This window comes from Suricata suricatta, chromosome 2, assembly GCF_006229205.1.
Source record: "Suricata suricatta isolate VVHF042 chromosome 2, meerkat_22Aug2017_6uvM2_HiC, whole genome shotgun sequence".
In the NCBI taxonomy this organism is placed as follows: Eukaryota; Metazoa; Chordata; class Mammalia; order Carnivora; family Herpestidae; genus Suricata; species Suricata suricatta.
This window is the reverse complement of record NC_043701.1, coordinates 103,626,520-103,642,909: the sequence shown is the minus strand read 5'-3', so window position 1 is coordinate 103,642,909 and position 16,390 is coordinate 103,626,520. Positions and strand designations below refer to the sequence as shown.

Below are 16,390 nucleotides of genomic sequence, written 5' to 3'. Positions count from 1 at the left end.
GACGGCGTTTCGGTTTTTCTCCATCTCAGCGACGGACACTAGCTGGTTCCCAAGAGGCTGAAGAAAGACCGGCATTTAGAGGAGCTTCGCGTTCTGGCCGCTAGAGGGCGAGCCCCGCCCACCGGAGTCGCGAAGGGCACTGGCTGTCCAGCCTCACCTCCCAGGAGGCGAGGGACAACACCGGCTACCTAGACTCCCCAGCCCCTTCTTCGATCACGCCTCTCGGCCGGACGCTGCCCTCTGACGTCATCACGGCGCGCCCTCTTCCAAGCCGACCCCCACGCCCCAAGCCCCGGCGCTGCCCTTTGACGTCTGACCACGCGCCCTCCCGCGCCATCTCGACCCCGCCCCGCGACTCGGCGCGTGCTTTTACGTCATCACCGCGCGCTCTCCCGCTGCTGGGAGTTCAAGCTCCGCGCGCGAGCTGAGCTTCTATCCCGTCGGCGGAGTATCTGTCGCCTCCCCGTTCCGTCATGTTCCCGGCCGTCTCCTCTCCGCGGACACCGGGGCCCGGGACCCGCAGGGGCCCGCTGGCTGGAGTCGGGCCAGGCTCCACGCCCCGGGCGACAGGCAGAAAAGCCCTCGCCCTGGGGTCCGCAGTCAGCTCCCCGGCGCTCTTCTCGCCGGTCGGCAGGCGTAGCTCGCTGAGCTCGCGGTAAGTGATCGTCCCCGGTTGGGTCTGGGGAACGATAGGCTTACGGGCCTCAGTGGGCCTGCTGGGGTAGTGTCTCCAGAAGCCTGCGGAACGCGAAGGAGGGGGCGGGGAGGAATGCCGAAGGCTGTGGGAAATAGATCTTCGCCATCTTTGCGTGCAGTTATTTCAGCCTTACTTTAACTGATCAATTAAGCCTTCACTTTGCAATTTTCATGGAATTAACCTCTGTGTAGAACTGAACAAATTGGATACACTGAACAAATTGGATTTCGGTCAGTGACTACCTGCCTCCTCACTACCCCCGTCTTCCAGTGTGAGTCATTATTCATCTGTGAAATGGCGGTAATATCCGACCTGAGCCTGCTTCTCTTAAGGCCTCATGAATCAATATAAAACCCCTCGACGACGCTGGGAACGAGCATCTCCAATTCTGGAAAATCATGTTATGCTCAAGATAGTTACTGCCATTAATATCTGCTGATTGAGAATGACATGACTTTTAGCAAGAGAAGTTACCTTTGTAGCTAAATTAATAGGAGAAAGTCTTTTCTATCAGTGAAGTAAGAATAGTTGTTTTGTTCCCAAATAAAAGTGTGGCACATCCGTCCACATCGTCCTGTGAACCATACTTCGAAATCCCCCTTTCCTAATTAATATAGAACTTTAGAAAGTAACATGTTTCTGAGTAGTTTCCTCCGAATTCATCTACCAAAAAAGAATTTTCCTTTGCAAGCAAAGTGTATTATTGAGTTTTGAACTTATAGTTAAAATTTGTAAATGTTTGCAATACTTTAAAGGAAAAATGATTTTTAATTTTTTTTAGGTTTATTTTAGTTATTTTGAGAGAGTGAGTGTGCACGGGTAGGGCGGAGAGAGAGAATCCCAAGGCTCCACACTGTAATCTCGGAGCCCGATATGCGACTTGAACTCACCAACCTAAGATCATGACCTGAGTAGAAATCCGGAGGCTGTTGCTTAATCGACTGAGCCACCCAGGTGCCCCGAGGAGACATGATTTGTAAAGACTTTACTGCATCTCTGACCTTTACACTTTGAAAATGCTCTTCAAAGTGGTGATCTTCTCAGTGTTTTCTACTCCTTTTGAGAAAAGATCTCCTGGTCTGTGAATTCAAGCTTCAAGTCAGGCTCTGTGCTGACAGCTCGGAGCCTGGAGCCTACTTTGGATTCTGTGTCTCCCTCTGTCTCCAAGCTTCCCCACTTGTGCACGCACTTGCTCATTCTTGCTCTCTCCCTCTCTCTCTCAAAAATAAACATTAAAAAAAATTCTAGAGCTGATAATGAGCTTAAAGATCCTCTAATCCAATGTTTGTAAAGCTTTGACCACAGTGTAGGATAAACGCTAGTTTATATCCTTTTGTATTTTTCAGAAATGTTAACGGAGACCCTCACAATGACCCAATATTTGGAAAATGCTGATCTAGTGTAACCTTTGTATTACATAGCTAAGGAAGCAGTTATAAAGAGTTAAAGTGAACAGAGCATGCACCGATTACTAGAGCATCAGAGTCAGAAGCCATGTTTTCCTGTATCCTATCAGTCCTTTTTTTAAATGAAAAATATATTTATACAGTACACATGAACAAGGGTTGTTTTTTTTAATGTTTGTTGATTTTTGAAGGAGAGAGAGACAGAGCATGAGCAGGGGAGGGGCAGAGAGAAGGGGAGACACAGAATCTGAAGCAGCTCCAGGCTCTGAGCTGTCAGCACAGAGCCTGACGCAAATTATGGTTTAAATAGTACGGTCTCTGTTCTTTAGAGGAACGCCTACACGGGTACTGCCGCACCACTGTGTGACTGAGTCTATGAACTATGATGTGAAAACGTTTGGATCTTCTCTCCCTGTTAAGATAATGGAAGCCCTAACATTGGCTGAAGGTGAGTGTCCTCTTCCATTTGCCTATATTAGCAATTCAAAATGAAGCCTCTCTCTGGGTCTGAGATTGAAGTTTGTGCTTTCTCTGGTATACCTTCACGCAAATGGGGTAGAAACAGGTAACATTTAGTTTTCCCTGTAATTGCAAAATATAATAAATTTGAGAAGCAGAGTGAGTTCATTTTTAGCACAGATTACTTCTTCAGTAGTTGGAAACCCTGCATCTGCAAAACTCAGTCCAGTTTCAAAATTTGATTACGTGTGTGAAGCTTAGCTTAAAATAAAAAACCGCTGACTCACGTTATGAGTACAATAATGCAGTACGATCAAGTCTTGCCTCCATTTCTAGATCCTGTGTAGTGTCCCACAGGCTGTATGTACACAATTGTGTTATCAGTGCAGATAGAGCACCTTTAGAAGACTCTGTTGGCAGAGAATTCGAGCGGAAGTTTGGAAGATGTGGTCACACAAGTGTCAGAAAGGCAGCAGTGGGGTAAGGGGCTGGGGGACTGGAGGAGCCAAGTCCACAGCATCCTCAGTGATCTGCCCAAGTCATTTTTACTTATGATTCAGTTCTAGATTTTTGTGAGTTTTTGAAACATTGCTTTTCAAACTGCAGGTAGTGTCTGAAATCAGTTTAGTGGTTCATGGCCAGCACTTAAAAAACACTGACAGCAGAACATCAGAGTGCATTTGATATAATATTGTTACATAACTTTTGTTTGTTTTATTTAAATTGCATCATGATGTAAAATGTATTTCATATTGTGAATGACAGATAAGTTTAAAGTACTCCATTGTAGAAGAAGGAATATTTCTCATCAACTTGAACTTATATACCTTGCCTGTGAGTCCTGGGGAACCCAAGTACACTGGTTTTCGGACAACTAAACCTCCACTGTAACCTCTATCATGCATTGTTTTTGTTTTAATTATATATAGTGTATATTATATTTTTCTTTAGTCCTCTAAAAATTTCAGCTCAAATTGTATTTAAACTTTTTAACAGACTCCTGGTTCATGCCACCGGACTATTCGTAACAAATAGTACACAGCCTCAGAGGACAGAGTCCCTAGAAATCAGGATATGTAAACATAAGGTAGTATAAACTTGAAGAACTTTTCCGGATATGGAAACCTACCAGGTGCTGTGTGTGAAGTCAGGGACCTCACAGGCTTAGCAGTAGAGTATTTGGAGCTGGTACATCGCTTTCAGGAAATCAGAGTACTGAGCAGCTCTTCTCATTCAGCAGAAAGCCCACACTTAGCCTAGGCATGATTTAGTATTTTAGCTTGTACATTATTGGTGCCTTTTATTTTGCCCTTCTTACCTGCTCTAGGCAGAGAGCGGAGCTCAAATCAGTTAAGTTTGCAGGACTAGCTCGCTTAGCTGAGTTTTACCACCAGTGCTTATGACAGCAATATACTAATTTAGTTTTCTCACTTAATACGGGACTATAACTCTTGATGTCTGCATATAATGAAGTGATTCATCATACTTTAAAGAAAGTACTTGAAAGTCATGTTCTTTTGAAGGAACACTTTTTCTCAAATTTTTATATATGTTTAATGGGAGAGATTATTGTGTTGCTATATCAAAAAATTACGACTGTTACTAAATATTGTAGAAAGTAAGATACTTGTTTATAGTCAATATTAAAAGTTAGTAAACCAGGGTGCCTGGGTGACTCAGTTGGTTAAGTGTCTGACTTCAGCTCAGGTCATGATCTCACGGTTCGTGGGTTTGAGCCCCGTGTCGGGCTCTGTGCTGACAGCTCAGAGCCTGGAGTCTGCTTCAGATTCTGTGTCTCCCTCTGTGTCTGTCCCTCCTCTGCTCGTGCGGTCTCTCTCTGTGTCTCAAAAATAAATAATAATTTTAAAAAAACCATAAAAGATAGTAAACCTAAGCCTGAAATTTACCTTTTGCCTTAAGATACATTTCTAAAAGTGGTTATCAAAGTTAAATGTCTCTTTTATTTTGAATATTAATGACTCTAACTCTTGAATTACTCAGGAGCGTTTTTTGATATGAATGAATCTTTTTTATCTGTGGTAATTACTTTTTTTTTTAAATAAAGAATGTATCCATAAAGAAGATAATGGTATAAGGAATTTTAAGGTTTTTACTCTTTCTTTTTTTTTCTTACAGTTTTTCTTACTCGTTCTTTAAGGTTAAATATGTACATTATGTACTTTCTTCTTTTTTTTGTTTTTAGTTGATGATCAGTTGACTGTTCACATAGATGAAGGTGGATGGGCTTGTCTGGTCTGCAAAGAGAAACTCATTATTTGGAAGATTGCTCTGTCACCTGTTACTAAGGTAATGGTTCTTTAGAGAGCTAGAAGGAGACAGGAGAGAATTACCAGCTGGCTCGTAATTTTTACTCTAAATTTTCAGAGTTGTTGGAGGCAGCAGTCTGAATTTACTCATCACATTTGCATTTTCGTAGTGGTATGAATTACTGAGCACACACACACACGTTTTTGTATTGGGGAGAAAAAGCTTTTCCCCTTTAATAATTTTAAACAAGATCCATGTTACTAAAATTTTCAGTGAATGTCATATCAGTCTGCCTAATGAAGTTTAAGAATAAATGCTGCCTACATAAGCTAATGAACTGAGCTTATTTCTTTTTTTAATATTTTGTTTTTATTTTTGAGAGAGCAGGGGAGAATCTTAAGCAGGCTACGTGATTGATGCCGGCCTCAGTCCCATGACCCTGGTATCTTGATCTGCGCTGATATCAAGAGTGTGATGCTTAACTGACTGAGCCACCCAGGCGACCTTGAGTTTATATATTCCCAAGATAGGACTATGTTTCACTGAATCAGCTGAATGGTGTTTAATAGGAAAAAATGATACCAGTTTTAGCAATTGCTAGTTTAACTTTCGGTTGTCTGTTTCTCACATGGGGTTATCATTTGTGTTTCTAGGAGCTTATCCTCAGCGGCCTGTTTTCCTTTCTGTTCCAGATGAGGCATACTCTCTTGCAGCCACTCCCTGGTCACTATTACTGGGCCATTGTTATATTGGAGCTGGGGACTCTTACTTAAACTCTTCATGTCTGCGGGCCTCTGTACTTCTGCCTAGAAAATAGTATTTGTAGTTAACATAGCATAGGTGAGGGGGAGTCCTGGGGCCCATGAAGAGTTATCAGATTTAAGGGAAGTATGACTATTCTTAAGTCTTGCAGACATAAAAGTCTGCAGTCTGGAAACATATTGGGCTAGTTGATATTCAGAGTCTGGTCTAGCTCTTAGGTTTTTTGGATTCTATGTCTCTTGAAATATTTTGCTTTAAAATTACTGAAGGGCCTGATGAAAACCTGATCAAAAAGATGTGAGAAAAAAGTATATTTGTAGAATGATATTTCCAGCAATGAGTCAGATTCTGAAATGTGCAGGGAAAGGAAATTGTGAAGTCGGGTGCATATTCAAAAAATCGGATTTGATGTGATTTTTGTTTGGGTTTGTTCTTTAGTTATCTGTTTGCAAAGAGCTTCAGCTGCCACCTAGTGACTTCCACTGGAGTGCTGACTTGGTGGCTCTCTCTTATTCTGCTACCTCAGGTGAAGCACATTCTACTCAGGTGGGTGATGTAAATGCTTCTTGAAATATATATATTTTGTCTTTAAACAAGGGAGTTGTAACATTGGAGGAATTATCCAAGCTGATTCAGAGACGTACTATAAACCTACAGGAAGCAAGACACTAGTATTGGCAAAGAGACACCTAAGGACGATTGGACAGAATGGAGGGTGCAGACACAGATCTACAAAGAGGTGTCCCTTTGATCTTTGACAGAGCTGTGGGAGCAGTTCAGTGAAGTAAGGATAGTCTTTCAGTAAATGGTGCTGGGACCATTGGTCATCCTTATGCAAAAAAAAAAAAAAACCCAACCCTTGTAACTTAAACAAAGATTAACTCAAAATGGATCATAGGTCTAGATGTAAAACACAAAATACAGAATATTTAGAAGAAAACATGAGAAAGTAATCATGATGTGGGGTTAGACAAAGAGTTTTTGGAAATCACCAAAAGCATGATTCATAAAAGAAAAACAGATAAATTGGACTTCATGAAAATTAAAAACTTGGCGTCAGAGACACTGACAAGAAAATGAAGAGACAAGCTACAGACTGGGAGACAGTCTAGGCCATCTGTCCCCAGGGGACTTACATCTAGAATGTAAAACAAACTCTCAGAGTGTAGTAAAGCAGACAACCCAATTTAGAAACGGCACAGGACATGAACAGACATGCTACCAAAGAGGATATAAGGATGTCACAGAGATGTTCACACCATTAGCTGTTAGAGGAATGCAAATTAAAACAAGAATGAGCTATCACAATACCACCTGTTATAGGGGCCAAAACACAAAGTACTTGAACTAGCCAGTGCTGACCAGGATGTAGAGCAACTGGAAATCATACGTGGCTGACGGGCGTGCAAAATGGTACAACTACATGATTTTCACCTTCTAATACAGTTAAAATACACTTGCTGTTATGACCCAACAATTCCATTCTTGGCTGTTTACCTATACGTGAATGTTACGGCTTTCATGTCACATTATTGTCTTATCACATTATTTATGGTAGCCAAAATGAAAACAACTCAAATGTCCTTTAGCAAGTGAATGAATAAACAGTTGGGTTCGTGCACAGAATGGAACACTACTCAGCAGTGGAAAGGAATGAACTCTTGATACAAGGTACACCCTGGATGTATCTCTGAGACATGCCAACGAGTGAGACCAACCAGTGCTTAAAGGTTGCGTTCTCTATGGTTTCATCTGCTTGACATTCTCAGCGAGATGAAACTGGGATGCTGGAAGTAGTGGCTGCTGGGGTCCGGATAGGAGACAGGCGTGGTCACAGAGGGATAGAGAGCACCCCCTAGTCACGGAACCGTGCTGTATCCTTGTAGTGGTGGTAGTTACATGGGTCTATACATGGGTTAAAATCTATAGAACTGCACAAAAGGAAAAGTCAATTTTATAGTATGATAATTTTTAAAATACAAAAAAGAGGTTTTTTTTCCTCCCCCTAATTTCTGTTAATCAAATAATAAGTTGCCCTGTTTTCTTTTGATCAGTGTCACCACATTGTTAGTTTTAGGGTCTTCCTTTTCACTGTGATTGCTGAGTGTTAACGCTCTTGTTTCAAGGCCGTCGCTGTCATGGTTGTCACCAGGGAAGGATCCGTCCGCTATTGGCCGAGCCTTGCCAGTGAAGACATCTACACAGAGACTGCGGTAGATTTGGGAGGTGATAAGACTTGCAGTTTCCTAACAGCAGTGCAGGTATATGATAGGTATTCGTTTATATTTGTTGGAAGGCTGTAATTTGGGAAGTGAGACCTGAATGACTAGGCCATACCGGCCGTAGAGGGATTAAAGAGCCAAGAGAAGAGTGTAAGGGTCTGGGATTTGAGCAGTTGGACAAAGGAAAGCCCTTCTCCTAGGACTCAGATACCAGTATTGGATGGTGGCCAGTGGTATTCATTTCCTTCAGAAACATTTTCTGACAGTGACTTAAAATCCTTAGACATTATGAAGACGGGTTTGCTAAAGTACTACTCTGCAGGTTTGCCAAAGAATACAGTGTGGTACTTGATTTGTTGAACCTGTAATGTGATGAACCTGTGATTTAAAGATCAGAATTAAGATATGCAATTAAAAAGACAGGATTGCAACTGGAGGTTTTATATGTAGAACTGGTAGTAGTATGTGAATGGATTCAAAGTAAATCATTTTAATAAAATAACATTTTCTTTCTTTATTCTTCTAGATTTTTTCTAAGGGACAGATGGTAGTTTATCTCTGTATCAAAGCATTTTTTGTTTAATGTTCTTTATCTGAGTTATAGATGCTTAACAAATTTCACAATATTTGTTGATAGGGAGAAAGTTTTATTTTGTCCTCATCGGGAAGCCAGCTGATTCGACTGATACCTGAAAGTTTAGGCAAGATTCATCAACATATCCTGCCTCAGGGACAAGGCATGCTTTCAGGAATTGGTCGCAAGGTTTCTTCTCTTTTGGGGATTTTATCTCCAAGTACTGATCTCATTGTAAGTTGATGAAATAACTTTGTTTTATGAGCCTGTTTCTTAATGAAATCAATAAGTTGGAAGTTTCCTATGAAGTTGGTATTGCCTCCGTATGAACACTAGTGTATATGAAATAAAACCTTTGCTCTTTTCAGCGATGCATATACATTGTGATCAAATGAGATGCCATACCAACCCTCTCACGGACAGTGCAACTTTAATATTCTTAAATAAATCATATGGATTCTTTTATAAGTATGTTCTTTGAGTTAAAACTGTCATGTAAAATTATAAATGTGTTTAAAGACCAGGATTGCTTCTTAGACTTAACTGAAAGTGTGTGCACTCTCGTTACTGCCGCTGTTTGTGTGGATGACTCAAAATTATGTCTGTCGGCTGGGCTTCTGCCTCAGGCTCTGGACCAGTGAAGGGAGGCGGATGGCAGCTAACATTGATGGAGCATCCGCTGTCTACTCGGTGCTCTGTTTGTTACCGAGACAATTCTTACAATCACCTGTGACATAGCGCGCTTCCTCCCAGTTGGCAGATGAGAATATGGCCTCAGTGATGTTATGTACGCTGCCTGAGGTTACAGAACAACTCCATGCCCGGGCACAGGTGGACGGAAAGCACGTTTTCTCTGCACTGTGCTCTTTCCTTCTAATTGCAGATTGTTCTCACCATCTGCTTTCTTGATGGTCTTCGAACCTAAAACCCAACATGTCTGAAAACAAATTGCTCTTATTCTTTCTTGTCTCCCATTTTCTGCACCAAAACTGTGTATAAAACTTGTTTCACTTTTGACCTGTTCATGACCCTGTCCTTTTTTTTTCAGTGACCCAAGTATAAAACCTTGATTGTGCGTCTATCTCCTACTACAATAAATTCCTTAATTACCAGATACTGTAGATTTCACTTCTATCTTGTCTCATTTTCATCCCTATCTTTTGCTTCCATTTTTTGCCCTAAACTCTTGCTAAATTTCCTGTAAGCTCTTGGTGCCAGTTCAGTTTACTCACTGTTGGCCTCCTTATCCCATTAGTGGCCAGAATCACAGTGGCAGGAGAAATGGAGAAAATTAGGGTTCCAGCTCAAAACAATCATGTGTGCCCACCTTAAAAAAAAAAAACAATAACACATCTGTACTTCATAACCAAGTGTATACTTGAAAAGGCAAAATAACCTACCTACATATAACTAGCATTAAACATCCCTGCCACATTCACTTTCCTATAACACAGCTCTCGAGTTCAAAAGCCATTGAAAATATTTCCCTTGCTTACTAGGTTTATAAATTCACATTCAAAACTCTGTGCCGTGTGTCCCTCATTTTTCATTGGAGCATTATTTCTACTCTTCTAGTTAGAGTCTATATTCCATGTAACAGGACTGCTGGTTGCTCTTCTTTTTTAATTTTTTTTTGGTTATGTTTTTTATTTATTTTTGAGAGACAGAGATAGTACAAGCAGGGGAAGGTCAGATAGAGAGGGAAATCAGAATCCGAAGACAGGCTCCAGGCTCTGAGCTGTCAGCACAGATTCTGAAGCAGGGCTTGAACCCATGAACTATGAGATCATGACCTGAGTTGATATCTGATGCTGAACCCACTGAGCCCCCCAGGCGCCCCTACAGGTTGCTCTTTGAAAAACCTTACACGTTTCCCGACTCCCAGCTGTGCTCTTTGGGGGCTGTCTGCTTTCATATTTCTGCCGATGAAAACCTTACCTGGCTGTCAAGGTTCATTGTAGGATCACTCCTTTCTTTGAATCCTAAATGAAGAATTCTACCAAGATTACTAATAGAATACTCATAAAATATATAAAATTTAGATTTCAAAAATAGTTCGTTAACATTTGAACTAAAAAATCTATAAACTTGACTTTTCTTCTCTCCATGCAGCTTTCAAGTGTCCTTTGGGATAGAGAGAGAGCAAGCTTTTATAGCCTGACAAGTTCAAACATCAGTAAATGGGAATTAGATGATTCCTCAGAAAAACAAGCACATAGTTGGGATATAAACAGAGCTCTGAAGGAAAACATTACTGATGCTATTTGGGTAAGGAACAATAATATTCATTTCTATAATTCACATTTATGGCTATATGAGAATGCTAGTTTCTTTATTTATTAGATGACATTGCAATGCAGTGCATGGTTTTTAGCCATCAGGTAAGCAGAAAAGGTGCATTCAGTCTCTAGAAATAGTGGAGTCACTGATTTACCTAGTAATTTTTTAAATGCATACATTATTTTTATTTATTCAGTAGCTATTTGAATGTTTAGTAGGTGCTGGGAATAAAGGTAAAAAACAGTACATGCCAGGAGCTTACATTATGGATGTTTTCACGTAGGGATCTGAGAGTAACTATGAAGCTATTAAAGAAGGGGTCAACGTTCGGTATTTGGATCTGAAGCAGAACTGGTAAGCAGTTCGTCTGCCTGCTAAAGCATGTAGGCCATTGTTTGGGAAAATGATGTTTATTGTAAAATGATGCGCCGTCTTGCTGTCTGTTCTTCTAATGCTCCTCTTTTCATACTGTTGTACCTCACTGAATGATTCTGTGTTCTTTCTCGAGAGATGCTGGCCCATTTGAGAAACGTAGGCACTTCTCAGCCTTCAGCTGTGTGTTCTTACGTTACTTGCCTGCCCTAGTTCGAGACCCCTCCTTCCTGCTCTCGTGGCTGGAGCGTCTCAGTGCTGGGAGACGCCCTCCCCGCGCGGGGGGTGCTCTGCACTGCCGTCCTCCGCTTCTCAGTAGGGGCACCAGGCACACTTGGCCCGCTCTTTCACTGTAGCGAGGCTGTGTCTATGGCTGTGTTGGAGAAAGGAAGGTGGGGTGAGGTTTTGTCTTGCCAATGCAAGTGAGAACCCAGAGTTTATAGTCACAGTGAATCTCCTCTCGGAAACAAGGCTCTGTGTGGTGCTTATGATCCCAGCTTAGTCTGAGAAGTTTAATTTATCTTGTCTTATTTAGTTTTAATACAAAGGTCATATGGGACTTAAAAATCATTGGTAACATGGCTTCCATGAGAAACTCATCGTCAGTGCAAACGTACAACTTGGAATCCTGCAAGACACAACTTGAGGAGTTAAGGGCAGTTTTTATGTGTTTTAGAACAGTTTAGTAGAACAAATTCTGTATGTTTCTTGGAAGGATATTACAGTTTTGCTGTATAATTTCTCATGCTCTTGAGACTGTCAGTGAGGTCCTTCTTTATACTTTCTAAAACTTTATATAAACAAAGAGGTGAAAACAATAGTATATACTGAATTTCCATATATGCTTTAATTAAATATAGTTGATCTGTTTTCTTTTATCTTTACCACACTGTCACTAACTTAGAACTGCTGGCAGGACACAACACACATGGGCATATGAAGCAGACGATTTTTCACATAAACTTTTCAGCATGGAGACATGGGCTGAAAACAGAGAAGAGAAACGTACTTAGGAATTGCTGTGCGGGGTCAGACCCTGGCTCCCTTCCCCCGTTTCTGTCATGTGAACAAGATGCTGTGGGGCCTGTGAGACACGGCTCTCATTCTCCTGCCGCTCCCTCTGGGGACCTGTACGGAGTATCCGTGTCTGCATACATTTCTTCATTTAAGAGTAGTGTTTGTCTTCCTGGTGCTCATTGATGATCCTTGATATATTGACCATTTTGGCCAGTTTGCAACTAAAGCTCACATTTTCAGTCAACAGGCTTATAAGTTATTTTACTAGATTATTACTAATACAACACAATTCAGATAGATTCATTTTATTTTTTTTTATTTTTATCTTTTTAAGTTTATTTTTGAGAAAGAGGCACAAATGGGGAAGGGGAAGAGAGAGAGGGAGACACAAAATCCAAAGCAGGCTCCAGGCTCTGAGCTGTCAGCACAGAGCACGATGTGCTCGAACCCATGAACTGAACCGTGAGATCATGATCTGAGCTGCAGTCAGACACTTAACTGACTGAGCCACCCAGGCGTCCCTCAGCTTCATTTTAAATATGAAGTTGAGGGGCGCCTGGGTGGCTCAGTTGGTTAAGCGTCCGGCTTTGGCTCAGGTCATGATCTCACGGTTCATGGGTTCGAGCCCTGCGTCAGGCTCTGTGCTGACAGCTAGCTCAGAGCCTGGAGCCTGCTTCAGATTCTGTGTCTCCCTCTCTCTCTGACCCTCCCTTGCTCACACTGTCTCTGTCTCTCAAAAATAAATAAAAATCATTAAAAGAAAATTTAAATATGAAGTTGGATTTCTTAAATCATAGCTCTATTATTTATATTCACATAAAAATTTGTTACCTTTTTTCTGGTTTGCAAAATTTTTATTATCTGTTGTTCTATAATCTCTCCTACCTAAAACAGCTTCATGTTTTTTAGAAAGTGAAGATGCTTTTCAAGCCTGACCTAGCACCACTCAGGAATTCTGTTAGATGTGTCTCCATGACTCGAAGGGCACTCCTTATCACCCAGTGATATAGTCATTATTTTATTTTTATTTATTTATTTTTTAGTGTTTACTTTGAGAGAAAGGGAAGGGTGGAGAGGAAGGAAGAGAGAGAGAATCCCAAGCAGGTTCCATGCTGTTAGTGCAGAGCCTGATGCAGGTCTCGAACTCATGAACCGTGAGACCAAGACCTGAGCTGAAACCAAGAGTCGGACATATAGCTGACTGAGCCACCCAGGCGCTCTGATGCAGTCTTTAAAGCAACTTCAACATAGAGCCTTACTATGGGTGTAACCAACCATACCTCTGTCCTTGGTATTTTCTAGATTGCATTCTCCAGGACCATACTCAGTTCCTTTTCTATGTTTGTATTTTGGCTGTACTTTTCGTCTCTGTGACCTATTTATTTTATAACTGGAAATTTTTACTTCTTAACCCCCTTTATTTATTTCACCCATTTCCTCACCTACCTCCCTTCTGGGAAGTCTTTTTTTGTTGTTTTTCATTTGTTTTGTTTTTAAGATTCCACATGTAAGTGAAATTGCATGGTATTTTTCTTTCTGTGTCTGATTTATTTCACTTAACATAATACTCTCTAGTTCCATTCATGTTGTCACAAATGACAGATTCTCATTCTTTTTTATAGCTGGGTAATACTCCATCTTCTTTATCCATTCGTTTGTTAATGGGTACTGGGATTGATTCCCTGTCTCAGCTATTGTAAATGATGCTGAAATAAACATAGGGGTGGACGCCTGGGTGGCTCAGTCCTTTAAGCATCCGGCTTCGGCTTAGGTCATGATCTCATGGTTCATGGGTTTGAGCCCTGCATTGGGCTCACTACTGTCAGCACAGAGCCCACTTCAGATCCTTTGTCCTCTTTTCTCATTGCCCCTCCCCTGTGTGCTCTCACTTGCTCTCTCTCTTTCTCTCTCTCAAACACAAGGATGCATATCTCTCTTTGAATTAGTGGTTTTGTTTTCTTTGGAGAAATACCTAGTAGTGGAATTATTGGATCTTATGATATTTCAATTTTTAATTTTTCAAGAAACCTCCACACTGTTTTCCATAGTGGCTGCACCAGGTTTGCAATCCCACAGAATTTGAGGGCTCCTTTTTCTCCATATCCTCACCAACACTTGTTAATGCTTGTTTTTTTGTGTAAGGTGTTAATCTCATTATGGTTTTGATGTGCATTTCCCTGACGATTACTAAATGTTGAACATCTTTTCATGTGGCTGTTGACCATCTGTATGTCTTTAGAAAAATGTCTATTCAGGGAAGCTTGGGTGGCTTAGTTGGTTAAGCATCCGGCTTGGGCTCAGGTCATGATCTTATGGCTCGTGGGTTCAAGCCCCGGGTTGGGCTCTGTGCTGAAATCTGGGAGCCTGGAACCTGCTTCAGATTCTGTCTTCCTCTCGCTCTGCCTCCCTCCCGCTCATGCTCTGTCTCTCTTAAAAATAAATAATAAATATTAAAAAAAAAAAGAAGAAGAAGAAAAATGTCTATTCAGACCCTCTCCCTTTTTTAAAATTGGGTTTTAGTTTTGTTGAGTTGTAGAAATTCTTTACGTATTTTAGATATTAACTCCTTATCAGATATAGCATTTGCAAAATTCCATCCAGTGGGCTGCCTTTTTGTTTTGTTGGTAGTTTATTTTATTTTGCAGAAGTTTTTTATTTTGGTATAGCCCCAATAATTCGATTTTGCTTTTGTTTCCTTTGCCTGAAGAGACATATCCATAAATAAGTTGCTAAAGCTGATGCCCAGGAGATTACTGCCTGTGTTTTCTTTTAGGAATTTTATGGTTTCAGGTTTCACATTCAGGTTTTTAATCCATTGGTTCCTTTTTTTTTTTTAAATTTTTTTTTTTAGTGTTTTATTTATTGTTGATACAGAGAGAGACAGAGTATGAGAGGGGGAGGGGCAGAGAGAGAAGGAGACACAGAATCCGAAACAGGCTCCAGGCTTTGAGCTAGCTGTCAGCACACAACCTGATGCGGGGCTCGAACCCACGAACGTGAGATCTGACCTGAGCCGAAGTCGGAGGCTTAACCGACTGAGCCACCCAGGCGCCCCGTCCATTGGTTCCTTTTTAGATGTGAAGTTCTTCTATGTCCTGTATTAGCTCTTTAGGTCACTGCCAGTATGTTACAAGTTTGGACCAATATTTTTAGATTTCTTTCAAGAAAGTAGAAGTCCTAAGGGTTCAGGAGTTGAGTAAAGAAAACAGTGAGAAAGAAACAAGAACTATGTTAGGACGGCCTGGTTTGGAGTGGCAGGTCATTGAGTCTCTAGCTTCCAATTTTTTGTTTTCTGGGTTTTTTTCCGTTTCTTGTTTTTAGTTGTCAGTAGAGGGCACTTACCACCCTGTTAATCTTTCTGAAACGTGAATGGAAATTGTTAATAATTAACATTATGAATGTTTTGGAGTGGATAGAGACCATTAAATCTTTGTTGAAGGTACTGATTTTGATAGGCTTAAGAGGAGCATAGAAGCTTTAAGGTAGAAAAAGGTTGTTTTCACATTGAAATTTTTATAATTGACTATTAAAAAAAAAACAAAGTGTTCTTTTGGACCAGAGTAAACTTCAAAGAACAGATTAGGCCAGGGTTTGGCAACCTTTTCTGTGAAGGGCCCAGACTATCTTATTAGGCTTTGGGGGCCATGTGGTCTTCACTGCAATTCTGCTCAATCAGCGATAGCACGAAGCATCTATGGACAGCACAGAAATGAGTGGTTATGGCTGTGTTCCAGTAAAACTTCATTTATAAAAACTCACTTGGGCACAGTTCAGCCTGAGGGTTATGCTTTGCCAGTCCCTGCATTTGATGATTTGATTTTTACATTAAAAAAATTTTTTTTTAAATTCTTTTCTTGCGAGAGAGAGAAACAGAGTGTGAGCATGGGAGAGGCAGAGAGAGGGGAGACATAGAATCTGAAGCAGGCATCAAGTTCTGAGCTGTCAGCACACAGCCTGACATGGGGCTCGAACTCTCAGACCGTGAGATCATGACCTGAGCCGAAGTTGGACGCTTAACCAACTGAGCCCCCCAGGCGCCCAGTTTGATTTTTTTTTAAATTTTTTAATGTTTTTTATTTATTTTTGAGAGACAGAGAGAGAGCGTGCAAGCAGGGGAGGGTCAGAGAGAGAGGGAGACCCAGAATCTGAAGCAGGCTCCAGGCTTTGAGCTGTCAGCCCAGAGCCTGATGTGGGGCTCGAACCCACAAATCCTGAGATCTTGACCTGAGCCGAAGCCAGATGCTCAACTGACTGAGCCACTCAGCTGCCCCTGATTTTTTTTTTAAGTCAGATTTATTGAGATTTATTTTATATACAGTGAAAGTCACCCATT

General features: G+C 41.1%; 1 protein-coding gene across 1 annotated transcript in view; it reads left to right on the top strand.

Moving 5' to 3' along the window:
- The first annotated feature begins 386 nt into the window (after positions 1–386).
- Positions 387–16,390, top strand: part of NUP133 (nucleoporin 133) — a 50,759-nt gene continuing 34,755 nt past the window's right edge. The window contains exons 1-8 of the mRNA XM_029931178.1: positions 387–655; positions 2,433–2,551; positions 4,766–4,869; positions 6,031–6,138; positions 7,719–7,853; positions 8,452–8,622; positions 10,501–10,656; positions 10,952–11,022. Of these exons, the coding sequence (XP_029787038.1) occupies positions 474–655; positions 2,433–2,551; positions 4,766–4,869; positions 6,031–6,138; positions 7,719–7,853; positions 8,452–8,622; positions 10,501–10,656; positions 10,952–11,022 (1,046 nt within the window). The 5' untranslated portion in view covers positions 387–473. The remainder of the gene's footprint in view (positions 656–2,432; positions 2,552–4,765; positions 4,870–6,030; positions 6,139–7,718; positions 7,854–8,451; positions 8,623–10,500; positions 10,657–10,951; positions 11,023–16,390) is intronic.